This window comes from Mustela lutreola, chromosome 3, assembly GCF_030435805.1.
Source record: "Mustela lutreola isolate mMusLut2 chromosome 3, mMusLut2.pri, whole genome shotgun sequence".
Lineage (NCBI taxonomy): Eukaryota > Metazoa > Chordata > Mammalia > Carnivora > Mustelidae > Mustela > Mustela lutreola.
Genome location: NC_081292.1, coordinates 109,421,578 through 109,441,484, shown reverse-complemented (window position 1 = coordinate 109,441,484; position 19,907 = coordinate 109,421,578). Strand labels below are relative to the sequence as shown.

Below are 19,907 nucleotides of genomic sequence, written 5' to 3'. Positions count from 1 at the left end.
GATTTCAGGGGGCCAAGGGTGCACACAGGTGACAAAACAAAATTGGAAGAACTGCATGGGTGAGCCATGATCCCTATGAAATTTAAATATTTAAATAAAGACATCATCTTCATTCTCTTCTCTGTTTGCTACTAGCACAGTGCATATGCACAGAGGGTATGGCATGAAAGACTCCATCAGATCCCCATTCCCACATGAGGGGTGCTGAGCTGTCACATGCTTCCCTGGTCACTGTGTAGTTTACCTTGTTTAATTTTCTATCCTCTCCATATGTCAACTCTGTTAGTTTCATGAAGGTGAACTGTGTGCATCTTACCTACCATTCTATTCCCAGGACGGAGCACACACCTATCACATATTACTAGCATACATATGCTTTTAAAAATTGCTAAATCAGTGAATAACTGATAATGAATATATTCTGGAAAAAGAGACACTTGGGATGGGGACCCCAAGCCAGAAATTTCAAATAGTTAAACATACACTGAACAGATACTAAGATAGGTTTTAGCAGTGAGGGACAAAAAGAATTTCGGAGGCACATACATGATCAATTTCCACCTCCCCAAACTCTCCTGGAGGCTTTCTGGGATCTGATCTAATGATACTGATTTGTTTGCTAGACCTCGAAACTCACTCTGTTAAAAGTGTCAAGACTCTGAACTGCAAGGAGGGAGAGCAGGTTTATAAGGCAAAAGCCACAAGGTTAAATAACTTGTTTCAAAAGAATTACTATTACCCCCGCAAAGTTAAAAAGACTATTTATTATGCCATTGTCAATCTAGCTTGCAGAAGTTACATTAGCTCTATTTCAGTCCGAAGTAGAAGAATGTGTTGCAGGCGGTCCCAACCAACCAGCTGCAACTGACCAAAGTCAAGAACTCAAGGTGTTCCAAGTACTGAAACAGGAGCCGTGAAGAGACCCCTCTTCTCAATATGCTCCCAACCCTCTCTTGGCACTGCTTAACTTCGGAATCTTCCTCCAGAGGTAAAGATGAAATTTAGGTTTTATTCAATATCCCGAAAAGCCCAGGATACAAAGAGGACACATGAAACTGGAGACTCCCTAAACCCCCTGCTCGTCGTTGTTTCTTCAGCCTCCTCTGCGGAAGCTCGTACTCTCAGGACCCTCCACCGCCCCTAACACACGCCACCGGCGGACACAATGTGAACCTAGGTGGGACCTCCACTCCTCTAGAGGGCGCTGCGCAGAGTCGGGTCGCCGGAAGCATTTCCACCCCGGACTCATTTTTTTTATCAGTCGGCCGTCTTCCAGGGGGTCCCGTGACGTATTTCCGGTCGTCCGGGGTACGCACGTGCGACCGGGAGGAAGTAACGTCAACCCGGTAGCCAAGTTGTGGCGCCGCAGCGGAGGCGCTTTACCGACAACATGTCCCATCTACCCATGAAACTCCTGCGCAAGAAGATCGAGAAACGGAACCTCAAATTGCGCCAGCGAAACTTAAAGCTTCAGGGTGAGATGCGCGGAGCTTGGGGACTGCGGGAGCCCGCCCCTGCGTCGCGGCGCTGCTCTGCTTCGGAGTCCCTGCATCCCTGAGGTGGCGCGGCCGCTTCCCCCGCGGCACGTGTGTTTGTTGAGAGTGAAAGGCAGCCTGGCGCGGTTTCCAGTCGCTCCTGCTCGGGTGCCGCGCTCCCCGTGCCCCCGGCCCGCTCCTGAGGTTTTCCGAGCCTCAGTGTCTCCGCACAGTCGCAGCAGGAGCAGGCCGCCTGAGTTTTCTCTCCAGTCCTCCCACCGGGCTTCCAGCCAAGCCGGCTTTTCTGTGTCTCCCTTATTCTGTGTCCCTCCGACTTTCAGGTCCCACCTCAGCCCCCACCCAAACCCGCCGGCCCATGTCCAGTCAGACACGTGGAACCGGTCATCTCCACGCGTCGCCTTTTCACCTCTATGTAATGCCGGCATTGCTTCAGACAAGCTCGTTTCACCATCGCCTTCCCCTGCTCAGGTCGGCTCTCTCGTTTCCTGGACAATACTGTTTTCAGCTCTAGAAGTGCCTTCTGCACGTGTCCAGCGCGTGCCCTCCCTCTCTTCCCGTTGCTCCTAACTTTAGGTTATGAATTCCTCGAGCGCTTCCAGGTATTTGCATCCTTAATAAAGACTTCGCTGGAAAGGTGCTTACCTGAATGTCCGTTACCTTTCTTACTCCCCTCGTTTGCAGTTCTAAGTTCCTAACAATGAGCCAGAGATCTTGAAGTTACCTTATCCTTTTTGGGGTCATATATAAGGTATCAGTTCCCGAGGGCAATGTTGGAGGCATAATTCTTTTTTTTTGTTTGTTTGTTTTAAAGATTTTATTTATTTATTTGACAGAGAGAGTTTACTAGTAGGCAGAGAGTCAGGCAGAGAGAGAGAGGAGGAAGCAGGCTCCCCGCGGAGCAGAGAGCCCGATGTGGGGCTCGATCCCAGGACCCTGAGACCATGACCTGAGCCGAAGGCAGTGGCTTAACCCACTGAGCCACCCAGGCACCTTGGAGGCATAATTCTTGACCCTAGTTGGATTCCAGCAGAGATTAGTTGCTTGGAAGGAATCCTGAAGACGAGGGCAGGTTTGTGGGTTTTAGAAATGGTTTTTTGAATTTCCCTTGTATTTTCAGTTCTTACAAATTATATGGCACTACTAACTACATCTTGGTACTTAAAGAGACCATTAAAATTCTAAAAAAATAAAGTGTTTTAAAGTGTTGTTACCTTTTATTATATGTAAGCAGGGAAACTTTTAAAGACATCCTTAGGCGTTTGTATATACATGATAAATACTGGGACCAGTAAGTGAATTTTCAATTCACTGCTGCTTAGGAAAGTTAGATTGAAAGTTTTGAAGTTACAGGAAAAGCACTAGTTGTGTGAATAGATGATAGTCTTTTCTGATATGTCAGCTAGCCATATATTTATCAAATACTTGATACAAAAATGTTTATTTGTAGCTACCGGTGTCTGGCCCCATCCTTTTAAATGTTTAACTTCACTGAAGTTTTGCTGTCCCAGATTCTTAAAGCCGTATGGACAGAGATGTGGCTTTTTGAAGTTAAGAAATCAATATTGCTTTCCCTTTTGCAGCATTTTTCATTAAAGGAAACTTACTTGTCCTGTAGTAGAATGCCATAAATTTAAGTGGGGTTGTTTTTTTTTTTAAGATTTTATTTATTTATCAGAGGGGGGGGGCAAGCACAGGCAGACAGAATGGCAGGCAGAGGCAGAGGAGGAAGCAGGCTCCCTGCTGAGCAAGGAGACCGATGTGGGACTTGATCCCAGGACGCTGGGATCATGACCTGAGCCGAAGGCAGCTGCTTAACCAACTGAGCCACCCAGCCGTCCCAATTTAAGTGGTTTTAATAATGTACATGAAAGGGTATTAAAAGCTAAATCATTTCAGTCATGGATACCATGAGGTTTCTTACCTGGGATTCCAAAGTTTTTAAGCAAACCCCTTCTTTGTTCACAGTTTGCGTTCTGTTTTTAAACAGGAGTCTCGGATGTGAGCATATCAGAAACGCAAAATGTGGATATGTCTGAAGAACCAGTGGGAAGTGGGAAGGTTAAAAAATCCCTGAAACAGTCTGTGAATGTGGGCTCCTCAGAAGCCCAGAATGGAGAGAGAACCAAAGAAACAGTGGAAACTGTACAAGTTAAAAAAAAAAAAAAGAAATCTACCATAAAAATCAATGGAGAAGCAGCAACACAGCCTCCCAATTCAGAACCGAAAAAGAAGAAAAAGAAAAAGAGAAAAATGGTGGATGATGCTGGGCCTGGTAAGTACTTCAGTTTCCTTGAACTTCAGACATTCAGACAAATTTTCAGAGTTTCACCTTCCTTCTAATGTTGTATTCACAGAACATGCAAGAGTCACTATACTCACTAACATACCAGAAAATAACCTAGTAGCAAAAAGAAGCAGAGTGCGCACTGGGGGTTTGACATTTTTATTTGTATTAAGATACTGAGAAAGGTCTCATATGCTTTTACACGCTCTAAGGACTGAAGAAAACCTTGAGTTTCAATGAAAGCCTCCTTTGAATTCTAGAAATTTGCTCTTTTTGATAGTTGGCTAGGCTTTTTTTTTTTTTTTTTAAGGTTTTATTTATTTATTTGACAGAGATCACAAGTAGGCAGAGAGAGAGGGAGAGGGAAGCAGGCTCCCTGTGGAGCAGAGAGCCCAATGTGGGACTCGATCCCAGGACCCTGAGATCATGACCCGAGCCAAACGCAGCGGCTTAACCCACTGAGCCATCCAGGCGCCCCTTGGCTAGGCTTTTAAACAGACCATATTATGGCATAGGGTTTTAGGTTTATTAACTGTTTTCAAACAGAATTGTGGCATTACGCTAAAGACATCTGGGCTAATACGTTCCTGTCGTCTCGGGCCTTTATTTCAGTAGACTTTGCATTAATGACTCTTTTTATTTACCCTTTTTTTGTTCCAATTTTCTTTGCCTACTGTAAATTCCTCCTCTTGAAAGGAGACTTAGTAATAATTTGGATGTGCAAAGTATATAAAAATAGCAGGTAACTTCTGTATAAATGGAATGTTAATTTCCAATGAGTAGAATGGCCAGGATGGGGCAGAGGCCACTTGCTTTTGGAAGATGGTTGGATTTGGATAAGCTTACGTGAAAGAGAGGCATTTTATTTGAGATGTAAGCAAGCAGAGATTTCAAGGGAGAATGTAACAGGTGTCAGCAAACTATGCAGCCCTCTACCTACTTTGGGAAATAAAGCTTTATTGGAACACTGCAGTGCACATTTGTTTACTTGGTCTTTATTGTGAAATCCCTGTGTCTTTATTGTGACAATTCCTATAGGCCTGCAAAACCTATAATGTTCACTCTCTGGGTCTTTATAGAAAAAGTTTCTCAACACCTGGGTTAGAATCTCCTGTTCATCTAACTTAGCTGAAATGAGGGTTTCATTTAGAAAGGAGCTTTTGCTGCTCATTGGTTGACTGTTTTCTAGAAGGGTGGTAGTCAGGTGCAAGGAAGAGGCCAGTCCTGGGCCACAGAGAGTCCTGAGTTTTGGTTCAGGTCAGTTCTGTTCTAACTCGCATAGTTAGCTACCATGATTTTGTAGGAGCCCAGCATGGTAGTTAACCCATTGATCCTAAGTGGAACATTCAGGAGTGTGATGGGAGGTAAGGCTGGAAGGATAGTGTAGGGCCCTGTTAGGAAAGCTATATGAAATGCCAGGAGGCCTCCCCCCTGCTTCCCCTCACCACTTGGTTTCCAGGAGCTACCAGTGTCCGACGCCTAAGGGAATTGTACTTGCACTGAGGTCTCTTTAGTAACATGAAGAGCCTTCAGGGTTTCTGCTCATCTTTGAACCAAAGCTAGCTTTTTAATGGAAGATTTATGTTTAATGGTACAGTCGGACAAATTAGTGCTTTTTAAGAGTTCGACAAACTATTAATCACAGTCGTTTTTTTCCTCGGTGGAATACACAGAACTTGATGTAATCAGTATACTTAGATGGTTCAACTTTTCAAATATGTCTTGGTCATTCGGGGCACCCGGGTGGCTCAGTCTTTACCGTCTGCCCTCGGCTTAGGTCATGATCCCATAGTCCTGGGATCGAGCCCTGCATTGGGCTCCCTGCTCAGCAGGAAACCTGCTTCTCCCTCTCCCGCTCCCCCTGCTTGTATTCCCTCTCCCACTGTGTCTCTCTCAAATAAATAAAATCTTAAAGTGTATATATATATATAATCAATCACTCAGGCTGCTAGAATAGACCTGAAAAATGAAGTTTTGTTGGCAAATCTGTATGTCTCCCTGGGTTTTTACATATAATTAAATCTTTAGTCATGAAAAAGACATTCTTAGCATATTAAAACTGGAAGTGTGTTAAGCTTTTGAAAACATGCCTCTTTGCATTACACATCTTTTTGTTTTGTGATTGCATTTGGTATTTTATTTTAACCAAAAAATTGGGGGGGGGGGTGTTTTCCTTTAAAACCAAAGATACCAAAAAAGTGAAAACTGAAGACAAAGGGGACTCTGAAGAAGGGGCCCAAGCTCCTGAAGGAACAGAAAACAGTGTGGAGAAGCCAGATGATCAGGAAGAGGACAATGAAGTGCCCAGCCTACCCCTAGGACTGACAGGTAATTTTACGAAGTTTTCCAGAGAGACCTTAAACATGGCATGCCTTCTGGATTATAGGATTTGAAGTTTCAGTTGTAACTTTTAATTTACCTAGGAAAAGTATTGACAAGAAATATTTTTTTATCTAGTTACTGCGGCTTTATCTACATTATATGCCTTAGTTCTTGTCATTTCTCTGTTTTATTTTTTTCTGCATTTCTGACGCAAAATATTTTGGTTAGCACACAAACAGCTTTTGGGGTCCTCTCTTCCTTTGGTTTGTTGTTTTCTAAAGTTCATTCCATTTTGTAGTAGGAAAATCATTAGCCCAGGAGTTTAATACTGACCCACTTAGTAGTAAGGAAGGATGAAATTCACATTATTGAGGGACTTTTGCCAGGGTGACTTCCTCTGGCCTGTTTCCTCGTAAGGTCAAGAATTTGGCCAAAATAACTTGCCCAAACCAGAAATGTCTAGGAGCTCCTTGAGTTGTTCGGTGTGCATTTTTTATTTGTTAAAATAAAAATTTTACTTAAATTTTTACTTAAATTTATTTGTTTTTAAATTTTAAATAAATTTTTTTTAAATATATTTAAATTTAACTCTAACCCAGGGTTGCTTAATCAAAATTGTAAAGGTTATGGCAGTGGTTCTCAACCAGGGCAGTTCTCCTTCCTTGGAGGGGTGATCACATCATCCCGGTTTATTCAGAACTTGACCAATTTTAGCAGCCAAAGTCCTGTGCATAAACTAGTCACAGGCAAACCATGAAGGTTGACTGCCAACACACTGGGTTTTCAGAACTGGGGGCTGGTACTGTCATTTAGTGGGTGGAGGTCAGGGAGGCTGCAAAACATCCAGTAATGCATGGGACAGCCTCTGACAATGAAGGATTATCCAACCCAAAATGTCAGTAGCACCAAAGTGGACAATAGCTGGCTGACAAGCTGGGCAAGGATGGGGTGGGGGCTCCCCAGGGGATTTTGTTGTCTTCCCCGGTTGAAGAACCATTGCACGCTTGACGTGTGAGTCCAGTCTAATGGAGTGTGGCTATATCTGATCTTCTCGCTTGTCTTTTTGGCGTGAGATTAACAGCTCTTTTGATTGATTTTGCACTTAGTTTCTCTATACTAGATGCTTTCACTTTTTATTAAACATTTTCATTTCTCTCGGCACCACCCCAGTGCATGACATACTCATCTCACACAAGTCCCTGGACTATATCTCCTCTCTGCCCATTACTATTTTTGTTACAGGGTAGGTTCTAGACGCTACACAGCTGTCAGCAGTGGAGAAACTGAAAAGTCAGATTCTTTTTCTTAGTTATTTTATGGGAATGGTGGGGGTTAGTCTTTCTTACTGGAAGAAGCTGTTTTCAGCTTCATTGCCACCCGGTGATGTTTTCAAACAGCAAAACTAATTCATATAGCCGTTGCAGTATTAACTATTAAAGATAAGTTTGCTAATGATAAACTATCTTTTATTTAGGCGCTTTTGAGGATACTTCATTTGCTTCTCTTACTGATCTTGTCAATGAGAACACTCTCAGGGCAATAAAAGAAATGGGTTTTACAAACATGACTGAAATTCAGCATAAAAGTATCAGACCACTTCTGGAAGGCAGGTATGATTAACATTGATGTGTGGGCATTAGTACCTTTTTTTAGGTTTTTTGTTTTTTTAGTTTTTTTTTTTTTTTTTTTTTTGTAAGATTTTATTTCTTTATTCGACACAGAGAGAGAGATCACAAGTAGGCAGAGGCAGGCAGAGAAAGAGGAGGAAGGAGGCTCCCTGCTGAGCAGAGAGCCTGATGCGGGGCTCGATCCCAGGACCCTGAGATCATGACCTGAGCCGAAGGCAGAGGCTTAACCCACTGAGCCACCCAGGTGCCTTTTTTAGTGCTAGTCATTTAGAAAGAAGATGTTCTGTTGATGTTTGCACTGTGCTTTGGGTTGATAACATCCACGCTTCATTAAAGGCTTTAAGTTACTGATGTTTGAAGAAAAGTGTTCATTTCTGTTTTATAGCATAATTCTTATTTCTGGGTTAGATCTGTAACCTCTGAACGATTTCAGTGATAAAGAAGCTAGGGACTTTGTTTTTCTTATTCACATTCTAGCCTTGATGCCTGGAATGTGATAGTACATAGTAGGTGTTCAGTAAATGCTTGTTGAATAAGTAGACTGAATGTCTCTTTTTCCTTTCCATTGTTAATATTTAGGGATCTTCTAGCAGCTGCAAAAACAGGCAGTGGTAAAACGCTGGCATTTCTCATCCCTGCAGTCGAACTCATTGTCAAGTTAAAGTTCATGCCTAGGAATGGTGAGTCTCTGATCTAGTGGTTTTTGGTGTTATCTCCCTAGAAGGTTATCATAGCTGTTACGGGCTCATGTCAATAACTACAGTTAGGCTTTAGCCTTTTGTCATTTTTTGCCTTTTAGGAACGGGAGTTCTTATCCTCTCACCTACTAGGGAACTGGCCATGCAGACTTTCGGTGTTCTTAAGGAGCTAATGACGTACCATGTTCACACATACGGCTTGATAATGGGTGGCAGCAACAGGTCGGCTGAAGCACAGAAACTCGGTAATGGGATCAACATCATCGTGGCCACCCCAGGCCGCCTCCTAGACCACATGCAGGTAGAGCAACACTGGAGGGGGCTGCCTGTCTTCTTGTCTCGTGTGAAACCTGAACCTGACAGCTAATATGTTTTTCTTTGCCTTTGTCTTGCTAGAATACCCCAGGGTTTATGTATAAAAATCTGCAGTGTCTGGTTATTGACGAGGCTGATCGTATCTTAGATGTTGGGTTTGAAGAGGAATTAAAACAAATTATTAAACTTCTGCCAAGTAAGTAGGCTTAATAGCTGCATGTGGTTTGCCAAGTGGTTGTTGGAAGAGATGAGGGCGGTTCCTCTAGGAAAGCCATTCATCCCCGAATTGTAATCTTGCCAAGCCAAGCAGTAGTGGTAGTCAGCCCTAGAGGTAGTTTGCAGTGCAAGCTCAGCGGGAAGCCTGCTTCTCCCTCTCTCTCTTCCTGCCACTCTTCCTACTTGTGATCTCTCTCTGTGTTAAATAAATAAATAAAACCTTTTTTTAAAAAAAGCTTTAAAAAAAAAAATGCAGGAACAGCATAAAACGGAACAGTAACCTCACAATCAGAAATAGATACTAAATTCTATCAAATGCTCTTACCATGCCTGTTAAATGATCAGATGTTTGCTTTTTTCATTAAATGTTTCTTTAAATTTTAAATTTGTTAACTCAGTAAATTTTATCAAATAATAATTTTCAAATATTAAACAGCTCTGCATTCCTGAAGTAAATCCCACTTGGTCATGATGCATTATCCTTTTTATATGCTGCATTCACCTTTGCTCAAATTTTTTAGAAATTTTGCATCTGTGCTTAAGAATCACTGTTCGGTTTTGGTATCAGGGTAATGGCTGGCTTCAAAGAATGAGTTGGGAAATAAAAACTCGGCAAATCCTGGAGAGACTGTGCAGAATTATTAATATTTTTTCCTTAAGTATATGATAGAATTCACCAGTGGAAATCTTTGGGGCTGGAGTTTTCTTTATGTGACAATTTTAACTACAGTTTCTGTAATGGATACAAAGCTATTCAGGATTTCTCTTTTTTTTTTTAAAGATTTTATTTATTTATTTGACAGAGAACACAAGTAAACAGAGAGGCAGGCAGAGAGAGAGAGAGAGAGAAGCAGGCTCTGCACTGAGCAGAGAGTCCAATGCGGAGCTCTATCCCAGGACCCCGGGATCATGACCTGGGCCGAAGGCAGAGGCTTTAACCCACTGAGCCACCCAGGTGCCCCTCAGGATTTCTCTTTTATCTCAAGCGAGCTTTAACCATTTATCTCTCAAGGAAATTGTCCGTTTTATCTGTCAGATTTATAGACGTAAAGTTGTTTGAGATATTCCCATCTTAATATCTGTAGTGATATCACACATCCCATTCTTGCTAGTTCTACTCAGTATTTCTAGCGGTGGCAATGCTAACGAGTCCCTGAAATATTGGGGTTATTTTTATTTGTATCTGTTTCAGCACGCAGGCAAACCATGCTCTTTTCTGCCACACAAACTCGAAAAGTTGAGGACTTGGCAAGGATTTCTTTGAAAAAGGAGCCATTGTATGTTGGTGTTGATGACGATAAAGCTAATGCAACAGTGGATGGTCTTGAGCAGGTACTCTTTGTCAAGATCTTACATTTTCTTTTTTAATATTTTATTTATTTGACACAGAGATGACAAGTAGGCAGAGAGGCAGGAAGAGAGAGAGGAGGAAGCAGGCTCCCTGCTGAGAGCCCGATGCGGGGCTTGATCCCAGGACTCTGGGATCATGACCTGAGCCGAAGGCAGAGGCTTAACCTACTGAGCCACCCAGGTGCCCCAAGATCTTACATTTTCGGATCATCTTCGGTGTGTCCTTATAATTGTTTGGAGGATCATCCCAAAAGCAGATGGACTGGTGAACTTTTAATTCAAATACAGTGAATTTGGGTATGGGCTCTTGACATCACAAATGTTGAATTCTGAATAATTTGATCAGCTCTCTTTATTCTGTCTCTTAATACTGCTTGCTACATAGGAGACACTAATCACTACCAAGTGTAAATGCAATAAAAAGTGAAAGTGTTTTTTAATGATCTTTTGCTCTAAGCTGCAAGGTGAGTTAGCGGATAGAGAGGCTGGCTTCAGGACATTGCTGTGAAAAATTGGAAATGAGGTAACAGATCCAAACTAGGTGGATTGAGGTAACAGATCCAAACTAGGTGGACTGAAGACAGAACTTTTGAGTATTTTGCTGAATAAAATATTTCAAATAATGATCTTGCTTAAAAATTGTGTTCGTTGTATATTTTTAAAAATATATTTACTAGGCTTTGTTACCTTGTTTAAGACAGTGCCTTCAGGCTGTAGTTTTTTGAGATCTTGCTACTAGGGACCTTTTCAAAAATGAAGCGTTGCTATGCTTTAAGGGTTCTAACATGTAGAGATGTTACTTTATTATGGTTGCACAAACTGTGGATAACCAGAAGTCTGTAACCTCAGAAATACAAAAAGTATTTAGTATTTAGTGATTGTATCCAGTAACCGGAGTCAGAAGGGCTACAATTAGTCTTCAGTTTAGAGATGCTTTACTATAATGAACTCAGTAATTTTGCTCTAGGTAAGGCACGTTGGTATATACACACTATTTATCTGAGCTCTCCATTAAATTATATTGGTTCATGAAGCTGAAAGTGTGATTATTTTTATATTTTTATCTGTTCACTTGAACGACTCTAGGGCTATGTTGTTTGTCCCTCGGAAAAGAGATTCCTCCTACTTTTTACATTCCTTAAGAAGAACCGGAAGAAGAAACTGATGGTCTTCTTTTCATCCTGTAAGTCCGTGAAATACCACTATGAGTTGCTGAACTACATCGATTTACCTGTCTTGGCCATTCATGTAAGTGGTCATCATGAGTTTATTAAAAAACAGTTAACACTTATCAAGTATATGGATTGTGGGGTTTTCGGTATCACTCTCTCTAAATATAGAATGATCCTATGTGGAGGGAGTTTTGCTGGGTGTGGGAGGGTGCAGACCACAAAGGGATAAGAGATGCCATTCACCTAGGGAAATGAGATCCAGGGCAGAGAGTGAAATGGAAATGAAGCAGGTTAACAACTCCACAGCTAGGGGGTTGTACATCCAGACCTCCCAGAAATGACCTCAAGTTTCCAGCTCTAATGGATGCTTTGATTTGATTCTAGGGAAGGCAGAAGCAAAATAAGCGTACAACCACATTCTTCCAGTTTTGCAACGCAGATTCAGGGATATTGTTATGTACTGACGTGGCAGCGAGAGGGCTGGATATTCCTGAAGTCGACTGGATTGTTCAGTATGACCCTCCAGATGACCCCAAGGTAACTGGCATCCTTGGGATTTCTCCCCAAGGGCTCTGTGCTAAGGAATGAACTTTCTGGTTTCCCTGAGACACACCGTATTTCATATTCAGAGATTGATCCATATTTATCACTATCCTGTTGTACTGCACGCTGACTGCAGTATTTCTCTGGTAGCTAGGGCTACGGTAGCAAGATCCAAAGGGGGTGTGCCAAGATTTGAGAAGCCTCAGTGCGGCTGAAGTTAGGAATGTCATGTGCTTAGAATGGTCTTTTTTTTTTTTTTTTTAAGATTTTATTTATTTATTTGACAGAGAGAAATCACAAGTAAATGGAAAGGCAGGCAGAGAGAGAGAGAGAGGGAAGCAGGCTCCCTGCTGAGCAGAGAGCCCGATGCGGGACTCGATCCCAGGACCCTGAGATCATGACCTGAGCCGAAGGCAGCGGCTTAACCCACTGAGCCACCCAGGCACCCTAGAATGGTCTTTGAAGAGTGGTAGGTGTTAGAAGAAAATAAAATTCACTTCCAGAAAATAGGTAAGATTCTGCAGGATATGTAGTAGAAGAAGTTTTATTAAATATTGTCAACAGCGATATATGATAAAAATTGTTAGCTAGCACAAAAACATGTTCAAAAGGTAATTTGAAGACAAAGCACACTTAGTAGTCATTAATGTGAATATTTCATCCAGTAGGTATCAGGCCTCAATCATGGCCGTTACCTCTTTGGTCATGGTCCATACAGAAGTAGGGAACATGGCCAGCATGTGTGTGGCGTGGCCCTAGGGGAAGAGCGCTTATCTCATCCAAATGGGCTGACATGCTCTGTCCATTACGGTGCAGGTTCTAGAAAGGCAGGTACCCATGGAAGTTGGTGTATTAATTCAGGTTTTCTCTCTCCAACAAAGGAATATATTCATCGTGTAGGAAGAACAGCCAGAGGCCTAAACGGGAGAGGGCATGCCTTGCTCATTTTACGCCCTGAAGAATTGGGTTTCCTTCGTTACTTGAAGCAATCCAAGGTAAAGATCTTGGTTTGGAAAATTGTAAGCTGGGGGCAGATTCCTGTTGGTAGAAATTGCTTCGGTACCACTGGCCTTACGCACCATTTCTGGATGGGTCTGAGGCGTCGGGAGTTATTGCAGTGCTCTGGGAACAGTTAGAACAGTTAGATTGGGCCGCGGAGAAAAGATGAGCATCTGGCCTGAAAAGTGAACAGCCCTTGACCCCTCTTGCTCAACAGTGCATCTCGGTGTCCCCAGGTGTTGTCCCTTTCCCTTGCCCTGTGTGGAACCGCTTCCACTCCTTCTAAGCTCCCTCACACCAGGTTGTCTCCACGTGCCCCACTGCTGCAGCCTTGTTTTCATGAGGACTCCATTCACTCCTGCCTCTTCTCCTTCTTCTGTCCCGTAGTCCTTGACCCTCTTTTACTTCCCGTCTCTCCTATTACATCTCAAGTCTCCTACTAAAAAAACAACTTTGACCCTAATCTATTCTCCTTCTCCCTCTACCATGGCTGCTGCTGATTGTCTTTCTTCCTTCTGCTGTTTTGGAAAGTGGCTTTTCTTTCCTCTGTTTACTGTCCCTTTAGCCTGATCCCTGGCCCACCCTCATCTGGCTCTGGCCTCAACTCCATCCACCACACCTGATTTTATTAGACTCCTACCTGACCTCTTTGTTGCTCGATCTTGTGTGCACCTGTCAGGACTTCTCTTGACATTTGCTTCCCCTTTGGCCTCCTTTGGCACAGTCTTACCGGGAGGATTTTCCTCCACCCTGAAAGTGTGTGCAGTTCCCAGAAATGGCCTTGGTGCCCTTGCTCTAGAATGCCCATTTCTGGATCTTCTGAATGCTCCTGGTTTCAGTGAATTGTGCTATGTTGTGGGACGCCATCACTGATCTCCTGTTGTTGGGAGTTCCCACAGCACGAGTGTTCATCCAGCTGTACCCTTACCCCCAACCTATCTTCTCTGCAAGACTGCAGGCTCTGAGGGCGGGACTTGGACAGCTGTTTTTCTAGCACTTTTCTGAGATCTGGCATTTTTTCAGTTACCTAATAAGTGATGACTGGTGAGAGATCCTTCCCATAGAGGGTGTGTGGTCATCATGAGCTCTAGTATCACAGACCCTAGTCACAGGGCAGGGTGGCAGTAGGACAGCTCTCCTGACCTGGAGGGAGGGACCAGTGGTCCTGACTGGAAGCATCAGGCTGTCTCGTGCTGCATCCGTAGAGAAAAGGGCTTCATTGACTTATGTTCCTGTCTAGTTTCTCGGCTTTCCTTTCAGGAAGGTTCCTCAGCACAGTATATGTGAAGATAGCAGAGGTTAGATAAGACTTTTCCACTGGCTGCAGGAGACCAGAGGAGTGGCTCTCTCTGTCCTGAGGGAGTCCCGCAGGCCTGGCTGTCCTTCTGGTTCTTCATGGGACAAGACGCTTGTCACTGCTGGATCGTTTACAAGTCTGAATATTGATCCATCTTGGTTTACTAATCTTCGTGCTTTTGTTTTCTAGGTTCCATTAAGTGAATTTCAGTTTTCCTGGTCCAAAATTTCTGACATTCAGTCTCAGGTATGTTTGGTATTTTTATTTGCATGGTTTTTGTTTTTTGGAGGTTTTTTATTTAAACATTTGTGAGGAAGAGGGAGTCTCAGTTGGTAATCATTGTCCTCTGACTCTCCCCTTTCATGAACCAGGTTTGGACTGTGATCTTTTAGGGTCCTTGCTATGCTGCTTACCATGTTTCTGTGTTCCCTACCTTGTTCCAGTTCATACCTTATAAGGTATGACATTATTCTTACTGCATCCTAATTTTGCAAATATTACAAAACTTGTAGTAAGTGTATTGGAACAAATTTTTTTTGTTCTAATATATACGAAATCTGCTTTTGTATTTTATTGAAACCAATGTCTCTTTTCGTTTCAGCTTGAAAAATTGATTGAAAAGAACTACTTTCTTCATAAGTCAGCCCAGGAAGCATATAAGTCCTACATTCGAGCATATGATTCCCACTCTCTGAAACAGATCTTCAATGTTAATAACTTAAATTTGCCTCAGGTTGCTCTTTCTTTTGGTTTCAAGGTGCCTCCTTTTGTTGATCTGAGTATCCTTTTCTTTGTTGGCAGGAATTCATCTGGGAACTGAGGGACAGAAGGTTGACAGAAGGTCGACTTGGTTTGGGGTGTGCTTCAACTATCTGGAGCCCTGGGAGTTCATTCTGGTCACTGCTTGTCAGCGATAGCACAACGTGGGCAGGGGTTAGCTGTCGCGGTGGGGATTGCAGACACAGGACAACCTGGGCTTTAGGCCTTTAGGAACTTGTCAGGCAGACCGGGAAAGCGAAAGAGTTGTGCGTCCGGAGAGAAGCCAGAGAGGTACAGTGGCAGGGCTCGGCTGCTCTGAGGCTTCCCCTTACGAGGTCATGGAGAGCAGCACACCCTGGGGCTAAAGGGAGAAGATGGGGCCTCCGAATGTTTATCGCCTCAGAGCCGTGGAAGGATTTCGTGCAAGGAAGTTGCAAGACTAGCAAAAGACAGAAACACATAAGTGCTACCCAGGGTAAAAGCCAAGGGAACGCCTGCAATTGGTTCTGTTGCAGTTGATCATCTGTATTTGATCTTCGTGTTTCCCAGCGAGGCACAAACAGCAAAAGTGAGGCCTGTGAGCGCTGTGGCGCCAACTCCAAGGGGACGAGACAGGGGTCCCCGTCCTCATTGTAGGTAGTGAGTAAGTGTCTGCTGTGATGCATACTTGCTGAATCGTGAGGAAGAGCAGCAATTCCTTCAGGTGGCTAAGCATTTCTGAATCCACTCCGAACAGAGGTGAAAGTCATTTGACAGGGTGATTTTTATTGTGTTTCTCTAGACTTGCTGATGTACCTCTCAAACTTATAAATCATGGTCTTCAGTTTCATTGTGCATGGAAAACAATACAGCTTTTACATTGGGTTTCAAAGTCCCACCTGCTCACTTTAGTCGGTGATCCCGTGACCACTCCAGACTTCCTGGAAATGGGTCACGTGGGCTTAAGGTCCCGTTTTCCTAGTGTGGGAAGGGGTTGTGGGAGTGGAGCGGTGGGGGTCATGCTGGCTTGTTCTCTGTGTGAGTATTAGATGAGAGCTCATTGTCTTGGTGTTGCTTAATTTCCTTAACCTTCACCTTTAGACGTGAACAGCAATGACGGCAAGCTTAAAAAGAGAGGAGGCGGTGGTGGCTTCGGCTACCAGAAAGCCAAAAAAGTCGAGAAGTCCAAAATCTTCAAACACATTAGCAAGAAGTCCTCTGACAGCCGGCAGTTCTCCCACTGAGGACACACCTTCCTTTTGTCTCGAGTAGCTTTGTCCTGAAATGGATTTTTTTCCCCTTTCTCTAACAAAGGAATTGTAGCTTCAGGATTGGGACTGATGGAACAAGAGTATGAGTTGACGGTTTCAAGCTCCAGGCACTGATACTTCGGGGAGATACCGCTCTTATTTGGGGATGTAAAACAGAGTTCAATTTTTCTAGGTTGTTCAAGAGCAAAACAAGGGATCTTTTGGATTTTGTTGGGCAGCAGAGAATTTTAGATCTTTTGCCTCCGAATTTGTCATTGTTTTGGGGGGCAGGGTATTTTTTATTTTTTTATTTAAAATCAAGTAATTAACATAAAATATATTACTGGTTTCAGAGGTGGAGTTAGGTGATTCATCAGTCTTCTGTATACCCAGTGCTCATTACATCTCGTGCCCTCCTTAATGTCCATTACCCAGTTCAGCCTACCTTCGGAGGCAGTGACCTGGTACACTGGGGTGGTGATGCAGAAAATTATCTCAGTTTTTTTGTTTTTGTTTTTGGGTTTTTTTGTTGTTTTGGTTGTTTCTTGGACCTTAACCGTAGTTCTTGACCTCCCTTGAAAATGCTACTGTGGCTCGGAAGCATGTTACATTAAAGGTGGCGTTAGGTTTTTGTATACTCCAGATTTTAAAGCGGTGAGCCTTTCCTAATTTTTCTTTTAAGAGCCCACAGTGTAGGTTATTTGTCATTGTTATTTGAATAAAGCACCCTTCGCAGTCCTAACATTTGTTGGAAACAGTGGGAACCTGAGATTTTTGAGCCTCATTTACACCAATATATGTGTAATCATCTGTTATTCTCCCTTTAATAACTTAGCAAATATCTTTTTGCAAAAGGCACATAATGATGATACTGCTCATTCAACTTTGTTCCAAGTGGTTTGGATTTTGTTGAACCCTTCTAACTCTGCAGAGTATTCAGGGAGGCAGAACATTTTTTGAGGAAAAATTGCCCTTTCTAGATTTGTGAAATGGAAAGTAGGTTTATGATGAAATTGGAAATGAACAACGGTCAAAAAGAGCAGCAAAGATGGGGGTTTCATCACATGGGGTTTTTGTTGTAGAACTCTTGACTTCCAGAGTATTTAGTATGTCTTGTTCTATTTCCAGTACATTTTGTAACTATAAAATGGTTATTACATTTTGATCAGTTTGAAACCAAAGTTGTTGGCATTGTTTTGGTGTTGTGCTAGTTAATATTCATAGTCTCCTGTTAAGTACAAATACACTGAGAACATCAAATGTGGTGGAAACAGCTTAATACAAATAGCATCCCAGTAATTTTTTTTAAAAAGTGATCCTCTGTGTCTGGGTTCGACCGTTGTCCCCTGGCCGGACCTGACCTCAGATTCAGGCCTTGACTGTTAGACTCGTGGCATTTAAGAATGCTTCACCTAAGACATTTAGTGACTTTTTTTTTTTTTTTTTTAAGAAATAATCATGTCTCAAAAAAACACACAAAAACAAAGGGAAGACTCTTTAATCACAGAGCAAGAATGAAAACTCAGTATTTTCATACATAGCCATCAGAGGTTTTATATACGTACTTTTAAATTTTCTATCAGAAATGAAGTCATCCTTTACTCCCCGCTTGTAACCAGCTTGTTTCATAACATGTTATTTTCCTGTGTCATTAAATAATTACATCCATTTTATATTTCATTTTATGACTGTTTTGTTAACCCCTGCTTGGTCTGTGTAGACCAAGGTTCTAAGTCCCTACTCGTCCCCAAGGGACTCTCCTGTCTCAACCTGTCTCATGCTTCTGTTTGTCCTGCCATGGTTGACATCCAGTAGGAGTAGAAGTCAGTCTGCAGAGATGTTATGAGTTAAGTAGGAAAGATTGTGCTTTCTATAGTAATGGCTCATTCCAGGTCCTTGCAGAGTCAGGAGGTTCTGCTGGCGGCGTGGCCCAGACAAGGGACCTAACAGTTACTCTTGACCAACCTGGCCAGGATTCGGATGTGAGGGAGCCAGTGACTAGAAGCAGAAACAGGGTCAGGGTAGCCTCATATGCAAGACTCATTTGTACAAGAGGAAGAGATACTTGGGCTTCTATGCTATGAGCACAGCCACTGGTGGTATGCGTTGAGGCCATGAACTGGACAAACAGGATTTAAGTGGCTTCATCCAGGAGGGTTAGGATGCTCTCTGTTGAGCGCACTCCAGAGGAAAGGCCTGCTGTTAATAGCATCAGCTACAGTGGCTCATCAAATCCAGAGCCAGCTTGGGCCTTTTGGAGTGCACACGAGATTTCTGGCCGTTCAGTCCCCTGGAGTTGTGATCTGGCCCAGGTTTTGGAAAGTGCTCCAGGTCAGCGTCTTCCTCCGGCAGCTGTCAGATAGAAGAATGCAATTTTCAGGGCTACTCTCCATCGTACTGTGTATTAGATGGAGGCAGTAATTGTGCCTTCGGATAATCCCAGGTCATCATGAATCGAAAGCCTGTTCACTGCCAGAGGACAGGAATAAATACGCCAAGCTCCTCTTAGAAACCTGGTTACAGGGGCGCCTGGGTGGCTCAGTGGGTTAAGCCGCTGCCTTCGGCTCAGGTCATGATCTCAGGGTCCTGGGATCGAGTCCCGCATCGGGCTCTCTGCTCAGCAGGGAGCCTGCTTCCCCCTCTCTCTCTCTGCCTGCTTCTCTATCTACTTGTGATTTCTCTCTGTCAAATAAATAAATAAAATCTTTAAAAAAAAAAAAGAAAAAAGAAACCTGGTTACAGTACAGCAAAGGGAAAGAGGTGTCCTAAACAATTGGAGTATTGTTTTCCAAGCCTTTGCATGACTTGGAAGATAGAGATTTCAACCATTTCTAAGCCTGGGAAATCTACATTCTTGGATTCTGGTAAACGTTAGCTGGTAGAAAAGTACTGGAACTTTCTCTGCATGTAGAAGGTAGCCCTCTTTTCTGGCATGGGAGTTACCAAATGTTGGTTGTGCCAGAATAGCTACTTAAGAAACAGCAACATGTTTTGAGATTTTTCTTGCTGCATGTCCAGGATATCGTGATTGATGTGTTTGGTGGGACAGAAGAACCTCTAGAGTGTTGTTATGTATGGATAGGTTTAGTAATATCCATATGCATATGGATATGGAAAGTAATAAAGCTTTTACATTCTCATCTTGCAGGGTGAAAATGCCCAATGCAGGAAATGGTGTTAGGATGTTTAGTCATCCACAAACAGGTGGCCCCAAGGAGGCACACAGACCGGGCTTTCCAGAAAGAACAGCTATGGGTTGGTTTGAACAGTTTACATGGGAAGAGGCACACTGTAGTTCAGCCTAACAGCCATGGCCCCCACTGCCTCTAGTTGGAGCTTCCAGAACCCCCATTCAATTGGAATTCAGTTGATGGGTGTTGGTATAGGAGAGGCCACTTGTCTAGGACTCTGTCTCCTCATCCATGTTTAAGGGGGAATGTGACAATTTAAAGTGGGTGACACTAGTGGACATTTTTTGTTGGAACCGCTGCCCAGTGTCTTACCTTCCTATGTTTGGAGACCATGCTATTTAAGTCCTGCTGGGCCCTCATAGCACTTCCCATCAGAAAGGTGCCCTGTAGCCAGGAGTGGTCTGTGAC

General features: G+C 43.1%; 1 protein-coding gene across 4 annotated transcripts; it reads left to right on the top strand.

Moving 5' to 3' along the window:
* Nucleotides 1–1,281: 1,281 nt before the first annotated feature.
* Nucleotides 1,282–17,981, top strand: DDX18 (DEAD-box helicase 18). Of its 4 annotated transcripts, XM_059166675.1 has the most exons (15): nucleotides 1,341–1,475; nucleotides 1,817–1,964; nucleotides 3,484–3,768; nucleotides 5,968–6,108; nucleotides 7,577–7,712; nucleotides 8,310–8,410; nucleotides 8,530–8,729; nucleotides 8,825–8,939; nucleotides 10,152–10,291; nucleotides 11,396–11,557; nucleotides 11,866–12,018; nucleotides 12,906–13,019; nucleotides 14,510–14,566; nucleotides 14,922–15,099; nucleotides 16,160–17,981. In XM_059166675.1, the coding sequence occupies exons 3-15, from the start codon at nucleotides 3,525–3,527 to the stop codon at nucleotides 16,300–16,302; spliced, it is 1,884 nt and encodes a 627-aa protein (XP_059022658.1). In that variant the 5' UTR covers nucleotides 1,341–1,475; nucleotides 1,817–1,964; nucleotides 3,484–3,524; the 3' UTR covers nucleotides 16,303–17,981. The 4 variants fall into 4 exon arrangements, 3 of the variants coding, with proteins under 3 accessions (XP_059022657.1, XP_059022658.1, XP_059022659.1); XM_059166674.1 differs by lacking the exon at nucleotides 1,817–1,964 and having other exon boundaries at nucleotides 1,282–1,475; XR_009351808.1 differs by lacking the exons at nucleotides 1,817–1,964; nucleotides 16,160–17,981 and adding an exon at nucleotides 14,692–14,778 and having other exon boundaries at nucleotides 1,283–1,475; nucleotides 14,922–15,056.
* The last annotated feature ends 1,926 nt before the right edge of the window (nucleotides 17,982–19,907 follow it).

Bases quoted from the DNA above. Each gene is read 5' to 3' on its own strand.
- DDX18 (XM_059166674.1), top strand. From the start codon at position 1,391: ATGTCCCATCTACCCATGAAACTCCTGCGCAAGAAGATCGAGAAACGG. The intron at 1,476-3,483 runs GTGAGATGCGCG...GTTTTTAAACAG, and splicing joins GCGAAACTTAAAGCTTCAGG to GAGTCTCGGATGTGAGCATA. The intron at 11,558-11,865 runs GTAAGTGGTCAT...ATTTGATTCTAG, and splicing joins TACCTGTCTTGGCCATTCAT to GGAAGGCAGAAGCAAAATAA.